Source organism: Hemicordylus capensis, chromosome 3 (assembly GCF_027244095.1).
Source record: "Hemicordylus capensis ecotype Gifberg chromosome 3, rHemCap1.1.pri, whole genome shotgun sequence".
Taxonomy (NCBI): domain Eukaryota; kingdom Metazoa; phylum Chordata; class Lepidosauria; order Squamata; family Cordylidae; genus Hemicordylus; species Hemicordylus capensis.
Genome location: NC_069659.1, coordinates 354,843,869 through 354,871,287, shown reverse-complemented (window position 1 = coordinate 354,871,287; position 27,419 = coordinate 354,843,869). Strand labels below are relative to the sequence as shown.

The 27,419-nt window shown below is 46.8% G+C and overlaps 1 protein-coding gene across 2 annotated transcripts; it reads right to left on the bottom strand.

Annotated features, from left to right (window-relative positions):
* Window positions 1-3,357: 3,357 nt before the first annotated feature.
* On the bottom strand, window positions 3,358-26,447 carry SLC51A (solute carrier family 51 subunit alpha). 2 transcript variants are annotated; one of them, XM_053307268.1, is made up of 9 exons: window positions 26,210-26,447; window positions 23,288-23,382; window positions 16,211-16,365; window positions 13,919-13,992; window positions 11,405-11,563; window positions 9,739-9,850; window positions 4,677-4,823; window positions 4,441-4,546; window positions 3,358-3,795 (listed from the first exon to the last, which is right to left on the bottom strand). In XM_053307268.1, exons 1-9 carry the CDS (start codon window positions 26,242-26,244, stop codon window positions 3,659-3,661), a joined length of 1,020 nt encoding a protein of 339 aa, XP_053163243.1. In that variant the 5' UTR covers window positions 26,245-26,447; the 3' UTR covers window positions 3,358-3,658. The 2 variants fall into 2 exon arrangements, with proteins under 2 accessions (XP_053163243.1, XP_053163244.1); XM_053307269.1 differs by lacking the exon at window positions 26,210-26,447 and adding an exon at window positions 23,958-23,976.
* Between the last annotated feature and the right edge of the window lie 972 nt (window positions 26,448-27,419).

Here is a 27,419-nt window from a genome sequence, read left to right as displayed (position 1 = left end):
TCAAGGTGTTGCTGTTTTGAAATTGGATGTATCTTCCTTTTGGCCGCTTGTTGATCATGAATTCCAGCTAGGTTTGGAAAACAAAGAGGTCGTTCTCACAACCATTTATTCCAGGGCCAGGGAGGGCTGGAGAGAAGGCAAGATCAGTCCTACCCACATGACTGCCGCTGTTGCTGTGCTCCCACACAATCATGGCTGCGGTGAGCAGTGCAATGAGAGATAGAGGGAGAGAGAGAGAGGCCGGGGAAGGACGCCTGGAATCCGCTCACATGGTGCATTTTAGAAATCCCCAAGGCTGGGCCACTCTTTCCCCTGGCCTCTATGGCCAAAATGGCTGCCGTCAGCCCAGGACCATCCGCACAACTGGGGAGTGGAGTAGGAGGGTGGGTGCGTATCCTCCTACCTCACGTTTAGCCCAGGTACAAAACCCAGGCTACCTGGTCAAGCACCGGGATCAGGACCTCAAATTCTTAATTTGGCTGATTTAAGAGGGCTGGGAAGACCACGGTGTCCTTGATTCTAAAACCGAAAATGTGTCCACAAAGATGGGATCATCCTCACTGGAGGAGGAATGTGAAGAATCCAAAAGGGTTATAATTGTGTTATGTTTCTGAAAGGATGGGAGGAGAAACAGAAGGGATAGTCCAGGTAGAGGTAGGGAAGGCTGAAAGAGAAACAAGTTGGGCAAGAATGACTTCACCCAGGATTGAAATGCATTGCTAAAAACTGCTGATGAGTTCAGTGAGGTCTGAGGCAGGTTTGAAGGGAAATGGATTCAGTCTCCTTTGGGTATGGTTTGCTCCAGGGTGCAGTGCAGTCTCTGAACCCGAGATCATCTATCAAAGGTCTGAATCAGTGCCTTTCTCCAGCCCTCTTGCTTGAAATGACTTTTTAAAAAGAAAATCAAAGTTAGAGAGTGAACCTGGGTTTTACATATCATGGCTGACATCCTGACGAATGGTGCACACGTGCTTCTCCCAAAAGCATGCATGCAGCACTAGTATCCTCACTTTGGAAGCACGGGCACCCCTGCACAAAAGCATGGCACTGTTGCCACTCCCCCCATGATCCAGCAGTGTTCTTTGACAGTGGAAACACGTCTTGAAGGCTGCACAGCTCTCAGGGCCATGCTTGTCAAAAAACGAGGGAGAAGCAGCAAAAAAGCATTGCACCCTTGGGCAAGAGCATCCGCGCTTCTGAAGTGGGGACACTCAGAATTGCATAAATGCCTTTTGTTAGAAACACATGTGCACCATTAGGATATCCGCCAAGGTGTGCTGCCACTTATGAACTCAGTTATTTTGCCAACAGAAGACGGCCGTGGAGGAGGAATCTTCTTAGAAATGCATTGAGCTTCATAAAGAGTGTGTTTCTGGTGTGCCTGTTCTTTTGAGATCCCACTGTGCCACCCAGCCCAGATCTTGCCTCCCACTTCTCTTGACTGTATGTACGTCGCTCTGACTGCAGTCATAGGTGGAATCCAGGAAGGGCCGTGAAGGCGGCTGCCTACGGTGGCAAATATCTCCCCAGCAGCATTTTTAAAAAGAAATATATACGTTTTTAATGCATGTGTGTTTTCACTTGAGGGTGCCTGCCGTGTGGGATGCCAAGGGGCAATGGATGGCAGAGAGAGCAGGCAGGTAGCAGGGCAGCGAGAGCCAGTGAGGTGGAGAGGGCGGCAATAGGTCCTATCCCAAGCCCGCCTGCCTCCCAAATGAGAGCGATCGCCCTGTCTCGGGCCTTTCTTCACATGTGTGCCACCCTCGCAATTTGGGAGGCAGGTGCGTAAGGGGCTTGAACTGCCGTACTCCTGCAGGGCAGCAGTTTTAATTAAAATATAAATTCAATTAAACTCCCCCCCCCCCGCCTTTCTTGCCGCTGGGGTGGCAGATCTTTGGCCACCAACGGGTAGCAAAGAGCTTAATCTGCCCCTGACTGCAGTAATACTCCTCAAGAAACGCACAAAGGCCTCGGCTGATGATACGTGCAGTTGCTGTGCCAAGGTGTTTCGCTTTGGTTGCTGTTTTAAAAACCCGAGGAAGATGGCCCGCAGCAGTCCTGAGGACTAGGAACTTCTTAACTTGTAGAGAGTGGGGTGGGTTTCATATCTGGAGCTGGCTTGTGCACTCAGATGGCTGTGGATAGAGACACCTTGGACTTGTTTGCCCAAAGATTACCCCTGCCCTACTTGGAAATTCCTGGCTTGGAAGCCACATACTGGGAGGGATTTGGCTCAATGTGGTTTTGCTAGTTATGCACATGTGAGGAGCTCCATTAATTACTGTGAGGTCACTCACGTCTACCGTGGCAAGATTCCCTCTTTTTTCATCCCTGACATGACCAGGACTGGATGTCTGTAGCCACTCTACATAGAAAACCTGCAGGATACAGAATTCAGCTCCCTGAGATTCTCAGCTTTCATTAAAAAAAAAAAAAAGTTTCTTTACTTTATAGTCTGGAAAAAGATTCTTGAAGGTGTGTCAGCAAAGCCTGTTGAAATCTTCAAAGCCGGAAGAAAAGCTGATCGAGATTTCTAGGGGTCAGAGCAAAGGGGCTTCTTTGCTCCTGTGACCTGTTGGGCCCTCCCTGTGACTAGCAAGCCAGAATACTGTATTTATCTGAATCCAGGACCAGGTTTCTTCCAGGTTATTTGGTGTTAGAAATCAGGAAGTCCTTTTAAATTCAGGGTCCTCTTCCGCTTGGGTAAATAAGGGTAAGGTAAAGTGTGCTGTCAAGTCGATGCCAACTCCTGGCGCCCACAGAGTCCTGTGGTTATCTTTGGTAGAATACAGGAAGGGTTTACCATTGCCGCCTCCCTCACAGTATGAGATGATGCCCTTTAGCATCTTCCTATATCACTGCTGTCTGATATAGATGTTGCCCATAGGCTGGGAAACACACCAGTGGAGATTCGAAACGGCAACCTCTGGCTCACTAGTCAAGCCATTTCCCCGCTGTGCCCCCTGTATGTATGTATGTATGTATTTATTTATTTATTTAACATATTTTTATGCCGCCCAAAACTCACGTCTCTAGGCTCTTAATTTAACCTCGTGGGTTTTTTTTTAGGGGCTTGTCTTAAATTCAGAGTCTTGTATTTGGGTAAATACAGTACATTACGCAAGACATTGAACATGTTGCTACAAAATATGCAAATCAACCTAATCTCCATAATCCTTGCAGGTTCAGAATTCAGCTTTTGGGGCAGAATTTTGGATTGCCTAAGTGGAATTTTTTTTAAAAGAGTGGATTATACATAGCTCTGCTTAGGGGTTCTTTCTGAAGCCGCCATAGTAGCAGGAAGCAGCAACAGACCTATCCTTCATGTAGCTGTTTCCTCCCAATGACAGACACAACTTCTCAAGACTCTGTTCAATTTATTTCATATGCCGATGGCATTTTAACAATAGCTGTGCCCACGGCAATCGTCCTGAAGTCTGCCCACTTGAGGGATGGATTAAGATGGCCTGTCCATGTAAGGTGCCTGTCACTAATCCATGCTCCTTTCCCCTTCAAACAGGGAGCTGCAGACGACGTGCTGGGGAGGTAAGTTGTCTTTCTGCTTGAGATTCCAAAGCACACACATCTGCAGGACCCTTCTGTGCCTCCATTGCCTGGTGGATTCGGAAGCTCTGTCCACATTCTCACTCCGTTCTGCTTAGAGGCTGATCTCTGTTTTGCTTTCTGGAGACTCCGTAGGGTAATAGCCAGCCTTGTCATCCGGCCTCCTGTAATACATCCTGGCCAGAACCGTCATGATGAAGGTCTCTAGGATCAGGAGCTGCGTGTGCATCTCTTCAAGAAAAAAGTTAGGGAGGAAGATTACTGGAGACTGCCTGCAGTGGAAGGAACCTGAGCAGCTTCTATTGAAAGTCTGCAGCGGCTGTATCTCTCTGCCGCTTCCGCCTAATGGGGTCTCCCAGATAACTCCATTTTGGCAGCCTTTTCAGCACTGACCAACTACAAAAATGCTGTAGAATCCTTGTCTCGTTGTCATGATAATTAAAGTGTGCTTGGAGCCCATTCGCACATCATCTGGAAAACCGTTCATTCTGTGTTCCTCCTCAGCCCTGCCCTGCTTTGCATTTAGGGTTGCCCACTGACCAGAAAAGAAAAGACATTTGGCCAGGTTTTGCTTTTGGGCTAGTAGCCAGAAAAGTGAGCAAGACTATTTCTCCCTTGACCATTTTTAAACCTTTACACTTTAGGTGACTAGAATGGTCTCGGGACCCCAAGCTGAGGTCACCAGATGTTGTTGGACTACAGCTCCCATCATCCCCAGCCAAAGGGGATGATGAGAGTTGTAGTCTGACAACATCTGGAGAGCCAAGCTTGGGTACACATGGCCGAGCTTCACTGCTGCCCTGGTTTTCTTCCTCAAGCGTTTTCTTCCCTCTCTTCTTTCTTTGTACAAACCCAGATATGTGGGAGGAAACTCACGCTGTGACCGTGCTCTGGAGGAGAATGGTGGGGAACAGGCAATCTGGCCCCCATTGCCCAAGATGCTGAAGATGGAGGGCTGCAGTGCTGTCAGGATGAGAAGAACCTGAAACCAGAACAACAAAAAAGATCAGAGGTGGCAACAGAAAGCTGGCATTCAAAATCTTGATCCCAAGACAGAATCAGCTGTCTTGTTCTTCCATTTCCTACTTAACAGTAGGCCAAAAGGTGCTTACCTGGAAGGTCGCAAACTTGCCCCCTATGTTCTGATCACGAAGGTGTGTTCTGGCTTGCCGAAATAGGATGCCCAGGGCCCAGAGACCAAAGATGGTGGACACACCCAGGAAAGTGTTTATCCAAAGGGCCACACTGGTGGCGGAAATCTGGTTGTGAAAGAGAAAAGGCAGCATGAATGCTCAGAAGGTTATTAGGAGAGGATGGGACTCCTTGAGATATGCATTTGCTTTTGTGCATGCAGACCTCATCCCTTGAATAAATGGTGCAAAATTATTTTTCTGTCTATGCCCATGGAGATTAAGCTGCTATGAAAATCTACTGTGGCAGTCAGTCAGAATACTACATTTGAGAAACACATAAAATAGAAATACACATCAAGATAGTAGCTGTAATTCCATCTCCTGACTACTGGAACCCTTCCTCGTCTTCCTCTTGCGGCTCAGATTTGACCATACCTTGCCCAGATACGCCTACTAACTCTCCAACCACAAGGACTAGCTACTTGCCTTTCAGGTAAAATGAAAACCGAGACTCTCAGCTAACTCACATTGTGTACTTCTGCAATGCACTTGCAACCCTGATGAACTGGGCAGAAAGCAACCCCCCACCAGTGGTTAACATAAGAACAGCCCTGCAGAATCAGGCCCAAGGCCTATCTAGTCCAGCATCCTGTTTTCCACAGTAGCCTACTAGATGCCTCTGGGGAGCTCACAGCAAGAGGTGAAGGCATGCCCCATCTCCTGCTCTTGCTCCCCTGCAACTGGGATCCAGAGGCATCATGCCTCTGAGGATAGAGGTGGACCACAGCCACCAGACTAGGAACATAGGAAGCTGCCATATATTGAGTCAGATAGATTGGTCTATCTAGCTAAGTATCATCTTCACAGACTGGCAGTGGCTTCTCCAAGGTTCCAGGCAGGAATCTCTCTCAGCCCTATGTTGGAGATGCTGCCAGGGAGGGAACTGGAAACCTCTGCTCTTCCCAGAGCGGCTCCATCCCCTGAGGGGAATATCTGACAGTGCTCACACTTCTAGTTTCCCATTCATATGCAACCAGGGTGTACCCTGCTTAGCTAAGGGGACAAGTCATGCTTGCTACCACAAGACCAGCACTCCTCTCCAGATTAGTAGCCATTGATAGACCTGTCCCCCATGGATTTGTCTAAGCCCCTTGTAAAGCCACCCAAGCTGGTGGCCGTCACCACATCCCATGGCAAGGAATTCCATAGATTGATTATGCGCTGTGTGAAAAAGTACTTCCTCTTGTTGGTCCTAAATTTCCCAACCTTCAGTTTCATGGGGTGACCCCAGTTCTAGTGTTGTGACAGAGGGAGAAAAAATTTCTCTCCGTCTACCCTCTCCATTCCATGCATAATTTTATCCACCTCGATCATGTCTCCCCTTAGTCGCCTCTTTTCCAAGGTAAAGAGCCCCAGGTGTTGTAGTCTTGCCTCATAAGGAAGGTACTCCAGGCCCCTGATCATCTTGGTTGCCTTCTTCCAGTTCTACAATATCCCCGCTTGTTGAGGTAAGCCTTTGGGTTTCTCCATACATCTTTCTCCCTCTGTTTGGACTGCCAGAGCAGAATAAGCTTTGTGTATATGCCAGTTTTCTTGTCATGACAGTTTGACGCCTCTGCATTTGGAGATCCACTTGAGAACCAAAAGGCTCCCTGATATGGTAACAACAGATGTCACCACACAGGGCAGCAGTTTCCAACTGCGGGTCCCCAGATATTATTTATTTATTTGATTTCTATACCGCCCTTCCAAAAATTGCTCTGGGCGGTTTACATAGAGAAATAATAAATAAATAAGATGGACCCCTGTGCCCAAAGGGCTCACAATCTAAAAGGGGGGGAAAGATAGAGGCACTGGAGGTCCTGTGCTAGAGGTGGAGAGGGCCAGTTATTCTCCCCCTGCTACATAAAGAGAATCACCACGTTAAAAGGTGCCTCTTTGCCCAGTTAGCAGGGGTGTGGGGATGCAACCCCCATCACGGCCACTAAGGCTGGGGGTTATGGGAGTCGTAGCCCACAACATCTGGAGACCCTCGGTTGGGAACCCCTGACATAGTGAACATTCAGAAGTGACCTTCAGAAGAAACCAAGATGCTTAAAAATAATTGTAATGGAATGTTACCACTAATTATCCCCACTTGTAAAAGGCACAAATACGGAAAAATAGCCATGGGATCAGTCCTATGTTGCCCTAATGTTAACCAAAGTATCTCTGTGGGTCAGCTTTGCCCCAGCCCTCCTCCAAGCAGTTCCCATTAGCATGTGTGGTGCTCTGCAAAGCAGACAGAGAAAGCTTCCCTAACCTTGAAGAGGAAACGGCATCAGCTGCTTTGAGGCCATTCCTGACATCTCTGCCTGCATTGCATCTTGGCCTGTTCTCGGGAAGCACAAACCATGTGGACAGAGGGGGTAAGGTGCACGGAGCCAGAATACAAGCAGCCGCTTAGAAATGGGGGGGAGGGATCAGAGGGATCGGAACTGCGTTCCCAAGCTGTAGGGCAATGCCTTTCCCACACAGTCACGGGTACCTTGGGTAAAGCTTCTAAGTAGCCACTGGATGACTTCTAGCCCAGGGAGAGCATGAAGCTGCTGCTTGGAGAAGAAAACGTTTTGATGACCACGGAACAGGAAAGGGGTGTTGGTGTTGGGAGCATCACACAACTTAAGGGAGCTGCCTTAGCCAGAGTCAGGCCATTGGTCCATCTAGCTCAGTATCGCTCTCCAGGGCTTCAGAAGGGGGAATTTACCAACCCTACCTGGAAATGCTTGGGACTTGGCCTGGGACATAAGAAGCTGCCATATACTGAGTCAGACCCTTGGTCTATCTAGCTCAGTATAGTCTTCACAGACTGGCAGCGGCTTCTCCACTGTTGCAGGCAGGAATCTCTCTCAGCCTTATTATTATTATTACTAGTATTTTTAAGCCCGTTATGATAACGGGCGCTAGCTTTCTATCCCGTCTTTTCTGTCTCTCTCTCTCTCTCTTTCTGTCTCTTTTTCCCCCACTTGTCCCCTCTCTCTTTTTGTTTTGTGTTTTTGTTGTTGTCTCTGTTTTTGTTCTTCCTTATTTTGCTTTTACTTGGGGGGGGGGGTTGTGGATGAATAACGGCCAAAATGGCCCATGAGAAGGTGGCCGCCCCCGCCTATCGCCCTCCCGCGCACCCAGCTGCCGGAGCCCACCTTACCCGCTCCAGCCCGAAGGAGAAGAGAGGAACTCGGAAACAGAGCTACTCTCTGTGTTAAGCTGCTGCCCATACTGTCGCAATGGACGCAATAGGCGTCCTTTGCATCCATAGCGGCAGTTTGAGCAGTGACTTAGCACAGAGAGGAGCTCTGCTCGTGAGCGCCTCTCTTTTCCCTCGGGCTGGAGCGGGTAAGGTGGTCTTCGACAGCTGGGAGGGCAATAGGCGGGGGCGGCGACCTTCTCATGGGCCATTTTGGCCCTTAATCTTTGGGGGGGGGAGCGGCGAAGGTGATTTTGGGCAGCTGGGAGGGCGGGTGAGCAGGCGGCGGCTGTGAGCGGGCGGGGGCCTCGTTGGCGGCTTCGCCGCCACTTCGCCCAGCTTCATTTTGGGCAGCTGGGAGGGCGGGTGAGCAGGCGGGGGCGACGGCTGTGAGCGGGTGGGGGCCTCGTTGGCGGCTTTGCCGCCACCTCGCCCAGCTTCCCTGTCCCCCGTCTTGGTCTTCCCCCGCCGCGGTCTTCCCCCGCCGCCATTGCCCTCGCCTTTTTCAGGGCGGCCGCTTCTGGTTGCCTCGGCCTCCTCTCGCCGTGCCGCAGCTCATGGCCGAGGTGGCGGCTCTACCGCCGCCTCGGCCACTTTCCCCCGCCGCCACACACCGGCTAATGGCCGCCCGTGGCTGTGGGACACTGGTGTCTGCGGTCCTGTGTCCCTTGGGCTCTTCTGGGCCTGCGCTTCGCACAGGCCCAGAACAGCCCAGGGAGGCAGGGACGCAGATCCCCAACGTTCCAAAGCCACGGCCACTCACTTAGCCTTTTATTATATAGGATTAATTCGATTTCTATACTGCCCTTCCAAAAATGGCTCAGGGCAGTTAAAACAGATAAATAATAAATAAGATAAGATAAGATGGCTCCCTGTCCCCAAAGGGCTCACAATCTAAAAAGAAACAGAAGATAGACACCAGCAAGAGTCACTGGAAGCACTGTGCTGGGGGTGGAGAGGGCCAGTTACTCTCCCCCTGCTAAATAAAGAGAATCACCACGTTAAAAGGTGCCTCTTTGCTCAGTTAGCAGGGGGAGAGCCTTATCTTGGAGATGCTGCCAGGGAGGGAACTTGGAATCTTCTGCTCTTTCATCACCTGAGGGGAAGATCTTACAGTGCTCACAGATCAAGTCTCCCATTCATATGCAACCAGGCAGACCCTGCTTAGCTAAGGGGACAAATCATGCTTGCTACCACAAGACCAGCTCTCTTCTCATAAGCCCAGCTCTTCTCTCATAGACCAGTTCTCCTCTCCTTCTTTGTTAAGCACCGAGTAGTACGTCATGGATGGTGTTCTCTCTCTCTCTCTCACTCTCTCATATAGATAGATATAATTCAAGTGCCGGAGGGGGTTCAGACTAAAGGCCAGCTCAGTCCTGGTCTCCAGGATCTGGCAATTGACAGAGAAATTGCAGACATGTGTTTGCCTTGTATCCCTTCTGTTTGCTTTACAAGCTTCTTGTTTCCTTTTTAAGTTTCTCCTATTTGTTTTGCATTTTCTTTCTTGCATTGGATATTGGTTTGACGTTTCCCCATTCTGTGTTTGTAATAACATAATAGGCTTAGATTCTGCCACAAACACAGAACGAGATGGATAGAGGTCATCTTTTCTTTGCAAATGACACTTTAAGCAGCACTTACGCTTTCCCCACCTGTAAACTGAATGAAAAGCTACCTCAACCGGAAAGTACATTTGATTTTAAAAACGGTTTATCTTCTGCTTGTCTGCATGCAATGCAGATGCTCTTCAACTGAGCTGCAGCCCCTTGGAAATATACTCCCTTGGGCTTTGAAAGGCAGGCGATGGTGGATACTTACATCCGCTGGGTTATACAGGCCTTCAGTGGTCAGGACTAGCCCCAGGAAGACAGCAGCTGCTCTGAGGAAGGCATATTGGAAGGTTCCCAGCAGCATTAACTTCAGTTTTTGTCTGCAAAAAGAAAGAGGCAGGAGGTGCTTGTTCCTAGCAACTCCACACACACACACACCAAACCACAAAACAATTCATATCTCTTCCAGCAGAAACTTGTTGAGTAGCATTTGGCGCCACCTTCCTCTTCTCCACCCCAGCAGTAAGTGCACAACATGCCCAGCTTAGAAACAAAGGAAGCTGCCTTCTACTGAGTCAGACCATTGGTCTACCTAGCTCAGTATTGTCTACACAGACTGGCAGAGGCTTCTCCAAAGTTGTAGGCAGGAATCTCTCTCAGCCCTATCTTGGAGATGCTGCCAGGGAGGGAAGTTGAGACCTCCTGCATGCAAGCATGCAGGTGCTCTTCCCAGCGTGGCCCCATCCCCAAAGGGGAATATCTTACAGTGCTCGTGTGTAGTCTCCCATTCAAATGAAAACCAGGGTGCATCCTGCTTAGCAAAGGGGGCAATTCATGCTTGCTGCCACAAGTCCAGCTTTTCTCCCTTGGTCTCCTCAGCTCCCCACTACATGTTGCTTTGCTTCGTATTCTGAAGAAAAGTTCTGGAGAACTCGGAAGCTTGCTCACTACTTGGCAATGTTTTAATGGGTCCCTAATAGGGCTCTTGTAGCCAGCTAATGGTGCAATGGGGAAGTAACTTGTCTAGGGAGCAAGAGGTTGCCGGTTCAAATCCCCGCTGGTGTGTTTGCCAGAATATGGGAAACACCTTTATTGGGCAGCAGCGACATAGGAAGATGCTGAAAGGCATCATCTCATACTGTGCGGGAGGAGGCAATGGTAAACCCCTCCTGTATTCTACCAAAAGACAACCACATGGCTCTGTGGTCGCCAGGAGTTAACATCAACTCGACGGCACAACAACCACATACTGAGTGGGAGTTGGCAATGGTAAACTTCACTATGAGCCCGTTTGAGGTCATCTGAGGAGGTCCGTCACCAGTTACTGCCAACTCGTTTGGTGACTACACAGAGACGGAGCCTTCTCGGTCGCTGCCCCGAGATTGTGCAATGCGCTCCCTGCTGGGATACGATCCTCCCCATCTCTGGCAATTTTCAAAAAACACCTGAAAACCCATCTTTTTCGCCCAAGCTTTCTCTGCTTCCTAAATGTTTAGGTTTTAATTTCTGGTTTATTTTTAAATCGTTAAATTGCTTTTGTATATGTTTTTAACTTGTTTGATGCTATTGTTAACCGCCCAGGGACAAAAGTTTGGGGCGGTGTACAAATTTGATAAATAGATAGATAGATAGCTCACTCGGTGGTTGCCCGGAGTTGACACCGACTCAACGGCACAACTTTACTTTACTTTAATAGGGTTCTTGGTGCTTGGTGCTCCACTGGTCTATTTGTAAATACAGCAGCCAATAGTACAAAGATGCCAGAAGTCCCCAGGGCTCTTTCCTCCGAAGGAAGCCAAACTCTGGTCTCCCTGCCCCTTCGGAGGGGTCCTTTCATTGCTGGCCCTTCAGCACAGGGGCAGGCAACCTCAGCTCTCCAGCTGTTGTTGAACTACAACTCCCACCACCCCCCGCCGCCGCCCTTGGTCACTCACTTGGTCATGGTGACACGGGGGCAGCAAGGGCAGCAGCAGCAGCAAGGCCCGGTGCTGATCACCATGGGAGTGTCCTTCAAGGCCTTGATCACGGCCTCCTTCCCCCCAAAGCCTTCGACCATGACCAGCATCAGGAGGTAGAAGCAGACAGCAAAGTACCTGGAAGTGAACCGGGGAAAGCCAGCCGTCAGTGTTTTGAGTCTGACTACAGCTCCCATTGGGGTGGCCAACTGCCCCGCATTCCGCGGGACGTCCCGCATTTCAGGGGTGAAATGTTGGTCCCTGTAGGGACAGCGTTTGTCCCCCGTTTTGGCGGCGAGGCGAGCAGTGGCAGTGTAAAATACTTGCGGTAGGGAAGGGCATTTTATTCCTTTTGCTATGTAAACTATTTTGAAAAGTTTTTGGTTGAAAACCTGAATATGTTCTAAATCAGGGATTCTCAACGTTGGGTCCCCAGATGTTATTGGACTTCAACTCCCATAATTCCTAGCCCCAGTGGCCTTTGGTTGGGGATTATGGGAGCTGAAGTCCAAAAACATCTGGGGACCCACTGTTGAGAATCCCTGTTCTAAATAATAACAAAGCTGGCATTATTCAATAGCATATAATTCAATAGTATATACATCATTGATACTCAGGCTCTTGATTACCACTGCATACACCTCCCCCCCCGCCTGCCCCCCCAGCCCCTCCAAACTGCCCCCCCAGTCCATCATTCTAGCAATGAAATGTTGGCAACCCTAGCTCCCATCACCCCCTGCTGTTGCCCATTGTGGCTGGGGATGCTAGGAGTTATCATCCAGCAGCATCTGGGGACCCAAGCAGGGAGACCCCTGGGCTATCCCGTGATTAGTGCCCCCCCGCCCCATCACTGCAAAATTGACCCACAAACTGAACAACTAAGGGCTAATTATCTGTGGGGGCTCTGCTCCAGGTGCCAACAATGAGGGAGGCTCAGTTGTCGTGCATGCGGGACAGGGCCTTCTCTGTTGCTGCCCCCAGACTCTGGAATGCTCTCCCGGTGGCTATTCGCTCCTCGGTCTCCATCACAGCTTTTAGAAAGCATGTTAAATCGTGGCTTTTAGCCCAGGCTTGTATCTGATTGTCTCTGCTGCTGCTCTTTGTACTCTGTATTGCTTTTATGCTTTTGTTTTAAATTTTTAATCAGATTTGTTTTATATGTTTAGCTTAATATTTCAATTGTGTCTTTTTCACAATCTTGTTTTTAAATTTTGCTGTAAACTGCCTTGGGATTGTTTCGATGAAAGGGGATATATAAATTTAACAATAAATAAATAAAATAATTAAAGGGCATGGCCTGCTTTTGGCTTGCCCTCTTCAAAACAAGAGGGTATCTGTCCCTTGAGAGTAGGGTTAGCAACAGCCTTATTAGCAGAAACATCCCTTATTTCTGCTCAAAACTGCCTGCCCCTTACGGGACGCCATTTGTCTCTTATTTTCAGCCAATGGGGAGAGCCACCAGTTATTTTTGCTAATAATGAAATAAAGGAGATGATCATGATCAGTATTCCAAGAAAAATATGATCCAAAGAAATGATCTTTTTTCAATATGGCAGACGAGATTATCATTCAGTGCATGGTGCTGATTCGACTACGACTCTACTAATAACAACAAATAAATAAATTCAAGTTCTCCTTCTGTGTCTTTAAAGGAGCCTGCTGCTGTACACATTTATTTATTTACATTTATATCCCACTTTCCTTCCGATGAGTTCAGAGCGATGTACATGGTGATGTTAATCCTCACAACAACCTTGTGAAGTAGGTTAGGCTGAAAGATACATGGCTGGCCCAGAGTCACCCAGTGAGTTTCATGGTTGAATGGGGATTTGAACTTGGGTCTTCCCGGTCCTAGTCCAACACTCTAACCACTATGCTATGCTGGCTGGCTATGCTATTTCAACTCCTTTCCTCCCTCCCTCCCTACCATAGGACTCGGTGGTTCTGGTAGAGTTCTAGCATTTCCAATAATCCAGTACTGGGGACATTAACAAAAATATTGACATTAACAGCCATCAATGATTGGCAAACTGACCATTTTCTAGGTATCAGAACATAGGAACATAGGAAGCTGCCATATACTGAGTCAGACCATCAGTCCATCTCGCTCAGTATTGTCTACACAGACTGGCAGCGGCTTCTCCAAGGTTGCAGGCAGGAATCTCTCTCAGCCCTCTCTTGGAGATGCTGCCAGGGAGGGAACTTAGAACGTAGATGCTCTTCCCAGAGCGGCTCCATCCCCTGAGGGGAATACCTTCCAGTGCTCACACACAGTCTCCCATTCAAATGCAAACCAGGGCAGACCCTGCTTAACTAAGGGGACAAGTCATGCTTGCTACCACAAGACCAGCTCTCCTCCCATCAGACCAGCTCTCCTCCCATGCTACATACAGTACTGCTACTCAGGCTCCCAATTACCCCCGAATACTCCTCCCACTTGCGTCCCTTCTTCGGGCAAAGAAATGTTGGCAGCCCTACTTGAGAGATACTCACGACGCAATGGCCATCTCCACCACCGCCATTGCACGGGGCATCCAGAGCCCAACACAGCAGAACACCGAGACCACCTGGCGGAGAAGAAGAGAAAGCAGCCCAGACTAAATGGCAACCGGACGGAAGACAGGCTCTCTGCTGCACACAGACCCCCAACCCAAGTAGGCCACCTTGGGCTTCGCAAAGAGGCCGTGGCCTCTCACTTTCACAACAGAGGCAACCCATGCAGAAGAATTAGACAGAAGGATCCTGCAACAGCGGAATGGCCCGTGCTGCTTGCGGCTGGTGAACTGTATCTCTGAAGGTTTCTCTACATGAACATTCCTTGCAAGGTTTTTTTAAACCTAGCCTCTCAGGGATGAAGGTTCTGGCATAGCCTGCTAGTTTTCTACGTGCAGGGCATATATGCACCTATGAAGTTGCCAAATCGTGAATGAGGCCATTGGTCCACCTCGCTCAGCATTGTCTCCTCTGACTGGCAGCAGCTCCCCACAGTCTTAGAACTTTCCCATCATCGGCTACCTGGTCTCTCTTTTCACTGGAGGTATCAGGGACTGGGTCACCTTAAGTGGCGCAGTGTGGAAATGCTTGACTAAGAAGCAGAAGGTTGCCGGTTCGAATCTCTGCTGGTATGTTTCCCAGACTATGGGAAACGCCTGTATCGGGCAGCAGCAATACAGAAAGATATTGAAAAGCATCATCTCAAACTGCACGGGAGGAGGCAATGGTAAACCCTTCCTGTATTCTACCAAAGACAACCGCAGGGCTCTTTGGGCGCCAGGAGTCAAAATCGACTTGACAGCACACTTTCCCTTTATCGGGGACTGGAGATGTCAGGGACTGAACTGGGCAGCTTCTACATGCAACGTTTGTGCTCTGCTCCTGAGCGATGGCCTCCCATCTTTTAAGGCAGGGGGAGCATTAAAACTGGCACCTCTGCCTGCAGTTTTGAAGCGGTACAGACCCGCTCATACTTTTGCCACCTCGCTGCGGCATGGCTAAACCAGGCCAGAGAGCCGAGTTCGCCCAGGCTCAGAAAGGACTTAGCCCAGAAAGGACAGAGATTCGATCTGTCAGATCTGCCAGCTTTTTATGGGCAGGGGCGCTTTGCTTTTAACAGGTGCCTAAGAGGAAGAAAACCTTTCTTTGCATGGAGGTGAACTCAGGGGCGTAGCAAGGCTGGAGTGGGCCCAGAGATAAGATTTTAAAATGGGCCCCCGTCACTGAAGCTCAGCTCATGAAGTCAAGAAATCTTAAATGAGGCTGACTAGTGGTCACAACAAGCATACTGTAGTTATACACACACACACACACACACACACACACACACACACACACACACACCTATGTGCCACAATATCATCCTAAATTATTTTTTTAAAGGTTTTGAAAATTGTGGGCGATGCAAGTCATTGAATGGTACTAGAGAAAGACGTGCTGTTCTGGTAGCTCCAGGTCTTAACACTCACATCAATTTTGGAGGATGAAGACAACTGAAGGAAGCCCAGGCGGGTGCGTGGCTGGGGGAGTCAGTCATGTGACTTGCCTCTGGGGGGGAGCAAGGCAGTGGGCCCCCAGACAACTGTCTCCTCTTGCCCTATTATAGTTACGCCCCTGGGTGAACTGAAAGCAAAGTTTTACTGTTCATTTCCTGCCTATCATGCAGTTGTTAGATGCAACCAGCCCCTGTCCATAAAAAAGGTGGCAACCATGAAGTACTGCTCTCATCATTAACAATTGCTCAGTTGCAGCTGCAACAGTCTGCAAAGCAGTTTGACACTGGAGCTGAACAGAAAAAACATTTTTCTGTGTCTGGAGTGTTTCCAATGTTTTTGGGGGGGGGGTATTTTTCCTGCCAAGGCTCCTATGCTTTTAACATTTTCATTTTAAAAACGAAACTTTTCTTGGCATACAAATTGTGCTGGAGACTCCATATGCTGGATTTCTGGCTCTTATGGCTGCTGAAGGCAATTTTTCTACCCAGAAAAATGTTGACAACTCAAATAAAAACCAGGCCTTCCAAAGGATGACTAGGATTTTCTGTTTTCTCTTGAGCCCCCTGGGACCTAAACACATAACCCCCGAAGATATTTATTTGCCCACTGACTAGCCTGGCCTAGGCCAAGGGTTCTCAACGTTGGGTCCCCCGCAATGGCCTATGGTAACCGTGGCTAAGGATGATGGGAGTTGTAGTATAACAATATCTGGGTTCCCAAGGTTGAGAATGCTTAGCCTAGGCTGTAAGATACGCACTCTTCTGTTCCTACCCAGCACCAAAGAGCAGATACCTACAGTGGGTGCTGAGCTGCTCCAGATGAGAGTTCTCATCTTGATGAAACAGCGGACTTTGTTAGAGAGGTAGATGGCTTCTTCAATGAAGATGACGACAGACAGCAGCGTCAGGAAGGTCACCATGCCGATGATGCAGTGATCTATAAGGCTCTGCTCTACAAGAAAAGGCAAGCTGATGTTAACTGGAGCAGCCTGTAATTTTTTTTAAAAAAAATTCTTTCTTTCTTTTTAAACAAACTGTATTTATTTAATGAAATACAATCTTGTGCCAGATTGAATCAAGGCATGAGAAATAAATTGGTTACTCCGGAAGATTACCCTTCACCTGTAAATTTTTCCTTAAAGTAATTAAAATACCAAGAGTTTTTCATGATCCTGGAATTTAGCTTAGAAGTTTGTTTTTTAAAAAGATGACTCAGGGGAGACATGATAGAGTTTTATAAAAGTATGCATGGGCGCTTTCCAGACTAGACCCTGCAACTGGGACACGACACATCTCTGAAGTCTGCTTCCACACTTCCAGTGTCGTGACACCGCAGTCCCGACGAAAGCACAAGGGTGCTGTTCATATGTTGGATGCCTTCTTTCAAATTTAATTGCTGTGACTCAGTGCTACGACATCATTTATCCAGCGTAAATAAGGTCTTGTTTTTTCGGATTGTTAGTTTTCGCGAGACTGCACCCCCTTCAGGTTTTAGGTTTTGAAACTGATTTGCCTGAACGGAGAATTTTGCCACTTTTGAGCTGCTGTTCTGGAAAGTGCCATGGTGTGGAGACAGTGGACAGAGAGAGGTGTTTCTCCCTCTCTCACGGCCAAGGGGTCATCTAATGAAACTGATTGCCAGGAAATTTAGGGCTGACAAAAGGAAGCACTTTCCCACACAACATATAATTAATTAATTAATGGAATTCTCTGCCACACAGTGTGGTGACAGCCAACAGCCTGGATGGCTTTAAGAGGGGCTTAGACAAGTTCATAGAAGAGGACAAGTCTATTATTATTATTATTTCTTGTTTACACAGTCAGACAGGTGTTACTGACTAGTTTGTTTTATCCAGACATCGAGTCCTTCCCAAGGACCTGGGATGGCTGAATTTTATTGTCAATGTTGTTGTTGTCATAGATATCGTCGCAGAATATAGGCTATTCCCAGTAAAGCTGCTTTTTGTAATTGGCTGATGGTGATTTCTGTGGCCCCGATGGTGTTGAGGTGCTCTTCAAGGTCTTTTGGAACTGCACCCAGGGCGCCAATTACCACTGGGATTATTTTGGTCTTTTTCTGCCACAGCCTTTCAATTTCAATTTGTAGATCTTTGTATTTTGTTGTTTTTTCTATTTCTTTTTCTTCTATCCTGCTATCCCCTGCTATTGCTATGTCGATTATTTTCACTTGTTTTTCTTTCTTCTCGACTACAGTTCTATCTGGTGTATTGTGTGGCAGATGTTTGTCTTTTTGTAGTCGCAAGTCCCATAATATTTTTACATCTTCATTTTCTACCACTTTTTCAATTTTATGGTCCCACCAATTTTTGGCTACAGGTAGCTTGTATTTTTTGCAGATGTTCCAGTCTATCATCCCTGCTACCTTGTCATGCCTTTGTTTGTAGTCAGTCTGTGCGATCTTTTTACAACAGCTGATTAGGTGGTCCACTCTTTCATCTGCTTCTTTACAAAGGCGGCACTTGCTGTTTGTTGTTGACTTTTCTACTTTTGCTCTTATTGCATTTGTTCTTAGTGCCTGTTCTTGCGCAGCCAGTATTAAACCCCCCATTTCTTTCTTCAAGTTGCCATTCTTAAGCCATTGCCAGGTCTTGGTGATGTCTGATTTTCCACTTATATTGTGCAAATATTGACCATGCAGGGGCTTCTTTTTCCATTTTTCTGCTCGGTTCTTGACTTGTTCTTTCTTGTACGCCTGCTTCTTTCATTGGTGTTGAATAGTTTCGCGTTATTGACCATTTGAAGTGCATCTTCTTCACTGTCCTTTATATATTCTTTAAGGCCTCTTTTCTCCTCCTCTACTGTTTGATGGACTTGCATCATTCCTCTTCCACCTGAGCTGCGAGGGAGGTATAGCCTATCGACATCACTGCGGGGGTGCAGAGCATGATTGATGGTCATGATTTTCCTGGTCTTACGATCTAGCGTCTCTAGCTCTGCCTGGGTCCAGTCTATTATTCCTGCAGTGTATCTGATAACAGGTATAGCCCAGGTGTTTCTGGCTTATATGGTGTTCCCACCATTGAGTTTGGACTAGAGGATTTTTCTAACTCTCCTGATTTATTCACTTCCAATTTTTCTTTTAACTTCAGTGTGTGCGATGTTATCAGCCTGGACAATGCCCAAGTATTTGTAAGGTTCTTTCTCTTCCAGGTTCTTGATCTTGCTTCCATTGGGCAGTTCTATTCCTTCTGTTTTTCTTATTTTCCCTCTGTTTATTATTAATGCAGCACACTTGTCTAGTCCAAACTCCACTGCTATATCGCTACTGAATATACGGACAGTGCTTAGCAGTGATTCGATTTCTGACTGGGACTTTCCATACAACTTCAGATCGTCCATGTACAGCAGATGGTTGATTTGACTTGATGTTTTAGATGTTTGGTATCCGAGGCCTGTTTTGTTTAGTATTTGTGAAAGTGGGGTCATGGCGATCACAAACAACAGAGGGGATAGTGAGTCCCCTTGGAAAATGCCTCTTCTAATGCTAACCTTTCCAAGTGTCTCGCCATTGATTGTTAACTGTGTACTCCACATGCTCATTGCTTTTTTTATCAATATCTGAATGTTTTTGCTGACACCAGTTGTTTCTAAACATTTTAGTATCCATGTGTGAGGCAATGAATCGGAGGTTTTCTTGTAGTCAATCCATGCAACACTTAGATTGGTTTTTCTTCTCTTGCAATTTTGTAAAATCATTTTGTCAATCAGCAGCTGGTCTTTTGTGCCTCTGGTGTTTGGACAATTACCTTTCTGTTCAACTGGAAGCTGTTTGTTAGTTAATAAGTGTTGCATCACTTCATCTGCTATTATTCCAGTTAATAATTTGAACACGGTTGGCAGGCAGGTTATCGGTCTATAATTACTTGGAACTGCACCTTTTGCTGGGTCTTTCATGATGAAATGAGTTTTCCCAGTTGTTAGCCATTGTTCAATATCACCTCTTTGCAAAATGTGATTGAACTGTTTTGATTAGTTGTTTATGAAGGCTTGTTAGGTGTTTAAGCCAAAAGCCATGCAGTTCATCGTCGCCTGGAGCAGTCCAATTTTTAATTTTCTTTGCTCTTTCACTTATTAATTCTGGTGTTATTATTAGATCTTGCATTTGTTGGTTACATTTTTTGACCTCTTTCATCCAGCCTGCTTTTTTATTATAATCTATTGGATTGTCCCATAATTTCCCCCAGAATTGCACTGTTTCTTCTTTATTTGGTGTTTCTACGTTTCTTGCAGTTTCTCCTTCTATGCTTTGGTAGAAACGTCTCTGATTCGACTGGAATTGGGGATTCTGCCTGTGTTGTGTAATTCTGGCTTCATACCTGCTAATCTTCTTTGAAACTGCTGTTATTTGCTGCTTTATTATTTCCAGGACTTCTCTAATTTTCCTTGAATCTAGGTGGTATTTTTGGATCAGTTTGGTGTTTTCATTCTTCAGCTTCTTGTCTTTCATATCTTTCAATTTACTAGCATCTGATCTAAGCCTGGAGATTTCATTTTCTAATCTAATCTTCCATTTAGGTGATGTATGTACTGCTTTCTTTTTTTTTACACGTCCACTGATCTTATATCCGAGCTCTTGTGTTGTTATTGTTGCTGCACTGTACGTTAGTTGGTTTGTTTCTTGCAAATTCTTGGTTGTTATCTCTGCAAGTGCAGCATTGACATCTTTTAACGTCTGAGCAAGTTGTTTTTTGGCAACTGTTTTTAGAGCTGGAAGTCGAACCCTGGTGGTTGTTTGGTTCATGTGCTCAGTTATTTTTTGCTTTAGTTCTTGTTGCTTTTCTGTTAAACGGCATTTGGGTTTTTGAGGTGAAGGCAAAGGGGAGGTTGCCTGGTTTTGATTTTGAAACAGTTCAGCAACAGTGGCATCCTCGATTTCCAACACCTCCTCCACCTGCGCCTGAGCAACTTCTTCAATTGGTGGTAATTCTTCTTCCATATCTTGAGCCTGTGCTGCTCTTTGCAGTTCTTCCAGCTCAACTCCTGTGAATACTTTATTTCTTATTATGAATCTTCTCTGGTCTGCTAGCCTTTGTTCTGTTATTTCTGTGTCTGGATGCTTCTCTTTCCAAATTTGGTACATTCTTTTTAAATAACCTCTTCTAGTTGGACTAGACTTGTAATAGCAGATCATTATTTCCTTGTTGGCATTTTTTGTATATTTTTTCCTGGTTAAGCGACGTTTCTTCCAGTAACTTTGCTGTCTCCAGCCCTGGTTGCTCAACTGAAGATCCTGAGTCCTGTTGCCCACTTCCCACCAGATGTCCAGGGACTCCAGCACCTGGCGCGGTCCTTGTTGACCAGAGCAACGACCGATCCGGTATAGATTTATTAAAGTTACGTCTCACCATATTGTATTATTATTATTATTATTTTAATTATTATTACTATTACTATTATTATTATTTACATTTATTTACATTTATATCCTGCTCTTCCTCCAAGGAGCCCAGAGCGGTGTACTACATCCTTGAGTTTCTCTTTCACAACAACCCTGTGAAGTAGGTTAGGCTGAGAGAGAAGTGACTGGCCCAGAGTCCCCCAGCTAGTATCATGGCTGAATGGGGATTCACTTGCTGCCTGAAAGCACCTATTCTTCCTTTCTCTCCCCCTCTAGAGGGAGAGAGAGGGAAATAGATGCTTTCAGGCAGCAAACGCTGCCTGAAAAGGACGTGGAAGCTGCAGTGCTCGCTTGTGAGTGGGGAGGGGATTCTCTTGGGGCTCAGCCACGTCCTGTTTGTGTGATGTCACGCACATGGGACGTCATTGGAGGCACCGCCAGGCGGGGCCGGATTGAAACCATATAGTTAAATAGTTTTGTTTTAAATCAGATGCTAGGAACACAGGAAGCTACCATATACCGAGTCAGACCATTTGTCCATCTAGCTCAGGCCTGCTCAACTTCGGCCCTCCTGCAGATGTTGGCCTACAACTCCCATAATTCCCGGCTATTGGCTGCTGTGGCTAGGGAGTATGGTAGTTGTAGTCCAAAAACAGCTGGGGGGGGGCCAAAGTTGAGCAGGCCTGATCTAGCTCAGTATTGTCTACACAGACTGGCAGCAGCTTCTCCCAGGTTACAGGCTGGAGTCTCTCTCAGCCCTGTCTGGAGATGCTGCCAGGGAGGGAACTTGGGACTTTCTGCATGCAAGCAGGCAAGTGCTCTTTCTTCCCAGAGCGGCCCCATCCCCTAAAGGGGATATTTGACAGTGTGGATATGTAGTCTCTCATTCAAATGCAAATCAGGATGCACCCTGCTTAGCAAAGGGGAGGTCATGCTTGCTACTATAAGACTAGCTCCCCTCTCATTATTAGGGGATGGGGCCATAGCTCAGTGGTAGAGTATCCGCTTTGAGTGCAGAAGATCCCAGGTTCAATCCCTGGCAGCATCTTCAGGTATAGCTGTGAAAGAGTCCTGCCTGAATCCTTGCAGCACTGAACTAGATGGACCAATGGTTTGACTCTGTATACATCTATGTTCCTATTAACCTGGGGGAGGAGGGCATCAAAAGTTTATCTATCTATCCATCCATCTATCTATAAACAGTAGGAACACACATGACTCTGCAACAAACAGGATCTTAAGTATTCCTACAGCCAGACAGTTTTGCATACATTTTGCTATAAGGCAAAAGTCATGTTTCTTAGCTGAAAGTGGAATTTAAACCAAGATTTCACAGGACACTTATTTTAACATTTCATTATCCAGCAATGGCTTTTCTCATGGGCAAGATCCTTCTGTAATGTTTACTCACAAGTAAGATCCATTCAGCAAAGATTCTTTTGAACATTCTTTGAAATGTTAATTCAAAGTGTACAAGTTCTGCCCATTTTATTTCTTCCTGTTGATTGTAGCTCAGGGCTTAATGATGAAATGCCCCTTGAATAGCCTATCTGAATTGCCCCAGTGTTAGCTTCCATTCCCACAGGGCAGAGCACTTTAATTTCTGGTTTTCCTGCAATGTTCCCTCTAACAGGGATTCCTAGATGTTGTTGACTATAACTCCCAGAATCCCCAGCTGCAATGGCTTTTGCTTGGAGATTCTGGGAGTTGTAGTCAACAGCATCTGGGAATCCCTGTTAGAGGGAATACCGCTTTCATGCCTTATTTGTTTTTCCCCTTTTCATTTTTTAATAGTAAAATACTACTACTACTTTTACTACTACGACGACGACGACAATGGATATTTATATACCACTTTTCTACCAAAGTTCTCAACGTGGTTTACACAACAAAATAAGTAAGATGGTTCCCTGCCCCAAGAGGGCTCACAATCTAAAAGGAAACATACAGTATGCACCAGCAACAGCCACTGAAGGGATTCTGGGCTGAGGCTGGACAGGACACTTGCTCTCTCCCTGTTAAATACAAGAGAACCACTTTAAATGGTGCTTCTTTTATCAGTTAGCAGGGTTAAATAGAGGTATTTCATTATAAAATAATATAAACAAAAGAAAAATGAGGCGAGGAAATCAGTAATAAAGTTTCTTCTTCCCTGGTGGGAACAAAAACTGACACTTAGGCAATTAAGAGATGCGATTCAAGGGGCAATTAAGGGGCAATTCATCACTAACCCCTGAGCTACAATCAATAGGAAGCAATAAAACTGGCAGGACCTGCTGCGCGTGAGCTCCCGCTGCCCAGCCAATCCGCTGGGTGCCAGGACACATCCCCACGGGCACGTATACAAGGATTAATTATAAAGATAAATAAATACAGAAAACTCTGGAATGCAGTGGGCTGACAACAATTTTGTCTGGATTCTTAGTCAAAAGTTAGTGAACAAAAGTTAGCCATTCCAGAGAAAAGTGGTTGTGTGAAATCAGCCTTAGGCTCATTCCCAGCCTTGCAAACCTACGGTGCAGCAGCTGCAGTATGGATGGTGGTTTGGAGAAGCAGGCAGCCGGGATGCTGAAATTGGCAATCAGCAAATGGATCAGTTCTGGGGGGAACCTGCAGAAAGATAAAAGGTCCAAGTGAGACATGGGTCCATCACAAGTTCTGTCTCCAAACAGGCAATCCCATTGCCACCCTGAATTAACTTCACCAGAAGGCTTTACACACAGGGCTTTTACTTTGAATCCCCTCCGGATTGGCGTGTGCCAGTCCACATCATAGCTGCATTTACCCCGAAGTCCCTGCGGGCTCTCAGGGACCAGTACAGACAGGACTCTGTTCTGCCCGCCCCCCCCCCGCCCCCTGAATCTAGGCTGCGCATTCTGGCTTAGCCCAAAGTATGTCCGGCTTTTAAAAATCCTCTAGTTTCAGTGGCTTTGGGGGGGGAAACCCTGAGGCTTCTGTTATGCCCTGCTGCTTTCCCCTTGATGTCTGCAGTGGCCATGCCATTAATTCGGTGTTTTTCAAAACTCAATGAAGGGGAGTTTACATAGGCTTTAGAGCTGCAGAATGGATGTAACCTGAGCCCTTTTTGTCTGAGCTGATTCCATTAGCCTGCAATTTCCTCTTAAATGGCCGGGGGGGGGTGTTGGGGGGGAGGGGGACATGAGGTGATGAAGGCAGTCACTCACAAAGGCAAGGGTTAAGCATTCTGCTGTTTGATCCAGCTTTTGGCAACTTGTCATGCTGTTCTTCCATTCTTCTGTCTCTGTCAAACTAACAACAACAACAACAAAGCTCTCTCGCCGCCTCCTCTCTGATGTGATTTGTGATTGGTTGGAGGAAAAACCCGGAGCAAGCCGGTGGGAACACACAGGAAAAAGATCTGCCAGGGATTGCAGAGAGGAGCCGACCCTATGTGAACTGTCCATTTAATCCCCCAAATTAAACATCTTGTGAATCTGCTGTGAGGCAGGTTCGCTCTTCAGATACCCTGCAGCATGAAGGCATGTGTGAATAACTCCCAGGAAATGTCTATAGTAGAGGTTCTCAAACTTGGGTCCCCAGATATTGAACCGTGGTAGTTCAACAACATCAAACACCAAGTTTGAGAGCCCATGATCAAAAGGCTAGTACAGAGCAATGTCCCCTCTAACAGGGATTCCCAGTTGTTGACTAAAACTCCCATCATCCCCAGTTGTCATAGCCTTTGGCTGGGGATGATGGGAGTTGTAAGCAACATGTGGGAAACCCTGTCAGAGGGAATACTTGTCCAGAGTTCCCCACCCATTAGCTTCTGTCAAAGAATTTGCTAGTTCAGCTTTTAGCTTATTTTAGGGATGTCACTTATCAGAGGCAACATCATGTAGTTATTGTTGAAGTTTATTTAGTTAGTTATTTGCATAGGTATTTCATTCACACAATCTTGATTCTCCAAGCAGATAATTACACAGTTCATGCAATAAATCTAGACAGTTTGTTGTGGTTAAGTAAAGATTCTTCCCATTATTGAGACCTGAATTCTGTTCTCATATCTTTAAAAGGTTAGGCACAGTCCATCCAGATATTCTGCTCTGTAATCCCCACTGAAATGAATGAGAACTTGTGCAAGAATCTAACATGTTCACAAGCATCTCCTATTCATTCCCAGTGGTCTTAAGCACCTTGACCCTAGGCCGTTAAGGGCTTTAAAAGTTAATGCCAGGACTCTGAATTGAGTCCAGAAACAAAAGGTAACTGGCAAAAAACGAGATAAGGTCAGCAGTGGCAGCACTAGAAAAAAATACTGGGGAGGTGCAGAAAGGGCAAAGTACATTGTGGGGGTGGGGGGAACTTTCTGATTTCTGAAAGAGAAATCTTGCCTCTGAAAGAGAAATAAAGATATTTTTCACTGTCATGCTCCCATCCTAAAAATATTTTTCACTGAAGTAAGTCCTGTTGATGTTGATAGTTTTTACTTTCAGGTAAGCATACTTATAATGGCCATGTGCTCGACCTGGCCCCTTTCCTTGCAGCTATCCACTCTCATGCATAAAAACACACTCTCCTTTTTGCACATAACATCATCCAAAATGGTTTGAGTTCAGGATATTCAGAGGACAGTCTCCTCCCATAGGATTCTGATGGAGGCTTGCTTTAGGAACAGACCGGAGAGCAGAGCTGGTCTTGTGGTAGCAAGAATGACTTGTATACCCTAGTGGCATATGAATGGGAGACTTGATGTGTGAGCACTGGAAGATCTTCCCCTCAGGGGATGACGGAGCCGCTCTGAAAAGAGCAGAAGGATCCAAGTCCCCTCCCTGGCAGCATCTCCAAGATAGGACAAGATTTATTTATTTATTTATTGTTATAGGACAAGATTTTTTTATTGAACCAACAAACTACCAAAGCATACAGTACGTTGGCTGAGAGAGATTCCTGCCTGCAACCGTGGAAAAACTGCTGCCAGTCTATGTAGAAAATCCTGAGCTAGATGGACCAAGGGTCTGACTCCGTATACGGCAGCTTCCAATGTCCCTACGTCTGTGGCATTTAATGGAAGTGTTCATAAATTTGTTGGTTAAAAGTAATATGAATCAACTACAAATCCTTGAGCTGGCTGGCAGCTGCCTACTACAATAATATTTATATACCGCTTTTCAACGAAATTTCTCAAAGTGGTTTACACAGAAAAACAAAACATTAATAAATAAGATGTTTTCCTGTCCCAAAACCCAACCCAACCCTGTCAATTCCTTCACATGTCCTGTAAACCTCAGTGCATGAAGAGGTGCTGAGGCTGGGCCCTTTGAGAGCCGTTTCTCAAATTAGGCCCCTGTGAGGTCTCTCTCCCCTAACCCCAAATTAAGGCAGAACAGACAGAAAAGCTCAGGTGTGGTGGTGGTGGGGAGCCCAGAACTACTCAGCGAGAGGCCTCCCTGTACCAAACAGGTGCACTGCTTACCTGGGGTCTTGCACCAGATCTTCCAAAGCCTCCATGCTTCCCAGTTCCTGGAAAGCTCCTTCTTCCAGAGGCTCTCTCGACCCAGCTCACTTCTGGCCACAGAAAGCAGCAACGTCTCTTCTGTGCCTGTGTTTGCAAAGCAGGGTCAGAGTCCTACAGCTGGGTACGGGTGGGATGGCCTCGAGTCCAGGCGCTTTCCCTCTGGCTCCATGAACCAGGCGTCTCTTCCTCCATCCTTTCCACGATGTGTAAGCCCGGTTCAGCGACAGAGGGTTCAGTGACAGAGAGGCCATGACGCCCACAAGGCAAGCGCTGCGTCTTCCTGGTCAATGACCTGAGAAGCCTCAAGGGCTGCACTTTACGATCGAAGGTGGGCAGCCTGCCAAGAACCTCAGAGCAAATGACGACACGAGAAGACCCACGGAGCTAGGCCAGCTGCCTTCTGCCGAATTGGACCGATCTGCCCATCTTGCCTAGGATCATCGATTCCAGCTAGCTCTCCCAAGCATATGAATACGAATGCCAATGAATATTGATATACGCTTTTCAACAAAAGTTCCCAACACGGTTTACATAGATATAAATAAATACCTAGCATTTGGTCTGCCTCAGCACGGTTGCTTAACTGGAGACATTGGGGTTCGACATTCTTCAGCACACACTCTGTCACTAAGCAATGACCCCTCCTGGGTCATTTTTGTCCAAGATGCAATCCCTGCTCCTGCTCAGATCCAACCCCACAGAAGTGTGAGCTTAGCACGTGTGCCTGCCTAAAACTAGAGGTATAGAGGTCACAGTAGTATACCCAAGAAGCAAGGTGCTGTACAAACCAAGCCCCATGGTTCAGGGCAAAGGAGAAGGCTCCGGCCACATTCGGACATAACAACAAACCACAGGCCCAATGGCATTTACCTCCATTTCCCAGTGTGCTCCCTGACGATCGTCCTTTGGGGGCACTGCAAAGGGAGAGTAACTGGATGCACAAGCTTCTTTCCTTCAATGCAAGGACGACAGCCACAGCAGCCAATTGTGCTTGAGAGGGGGAAGAGCTTACTCCCCTTAACACTGGTGGGTGCAAGCTGCACAAACCAGACAACACACTGGAGGAAATGGACCCTCTGTTGGCAGAGGGTTCATTCCCACGTTTGGGAGAAGAATCAGAATTGTAGTTGGGTCCGGGAACCATGGTTCTTCCAATAATTCAGACATC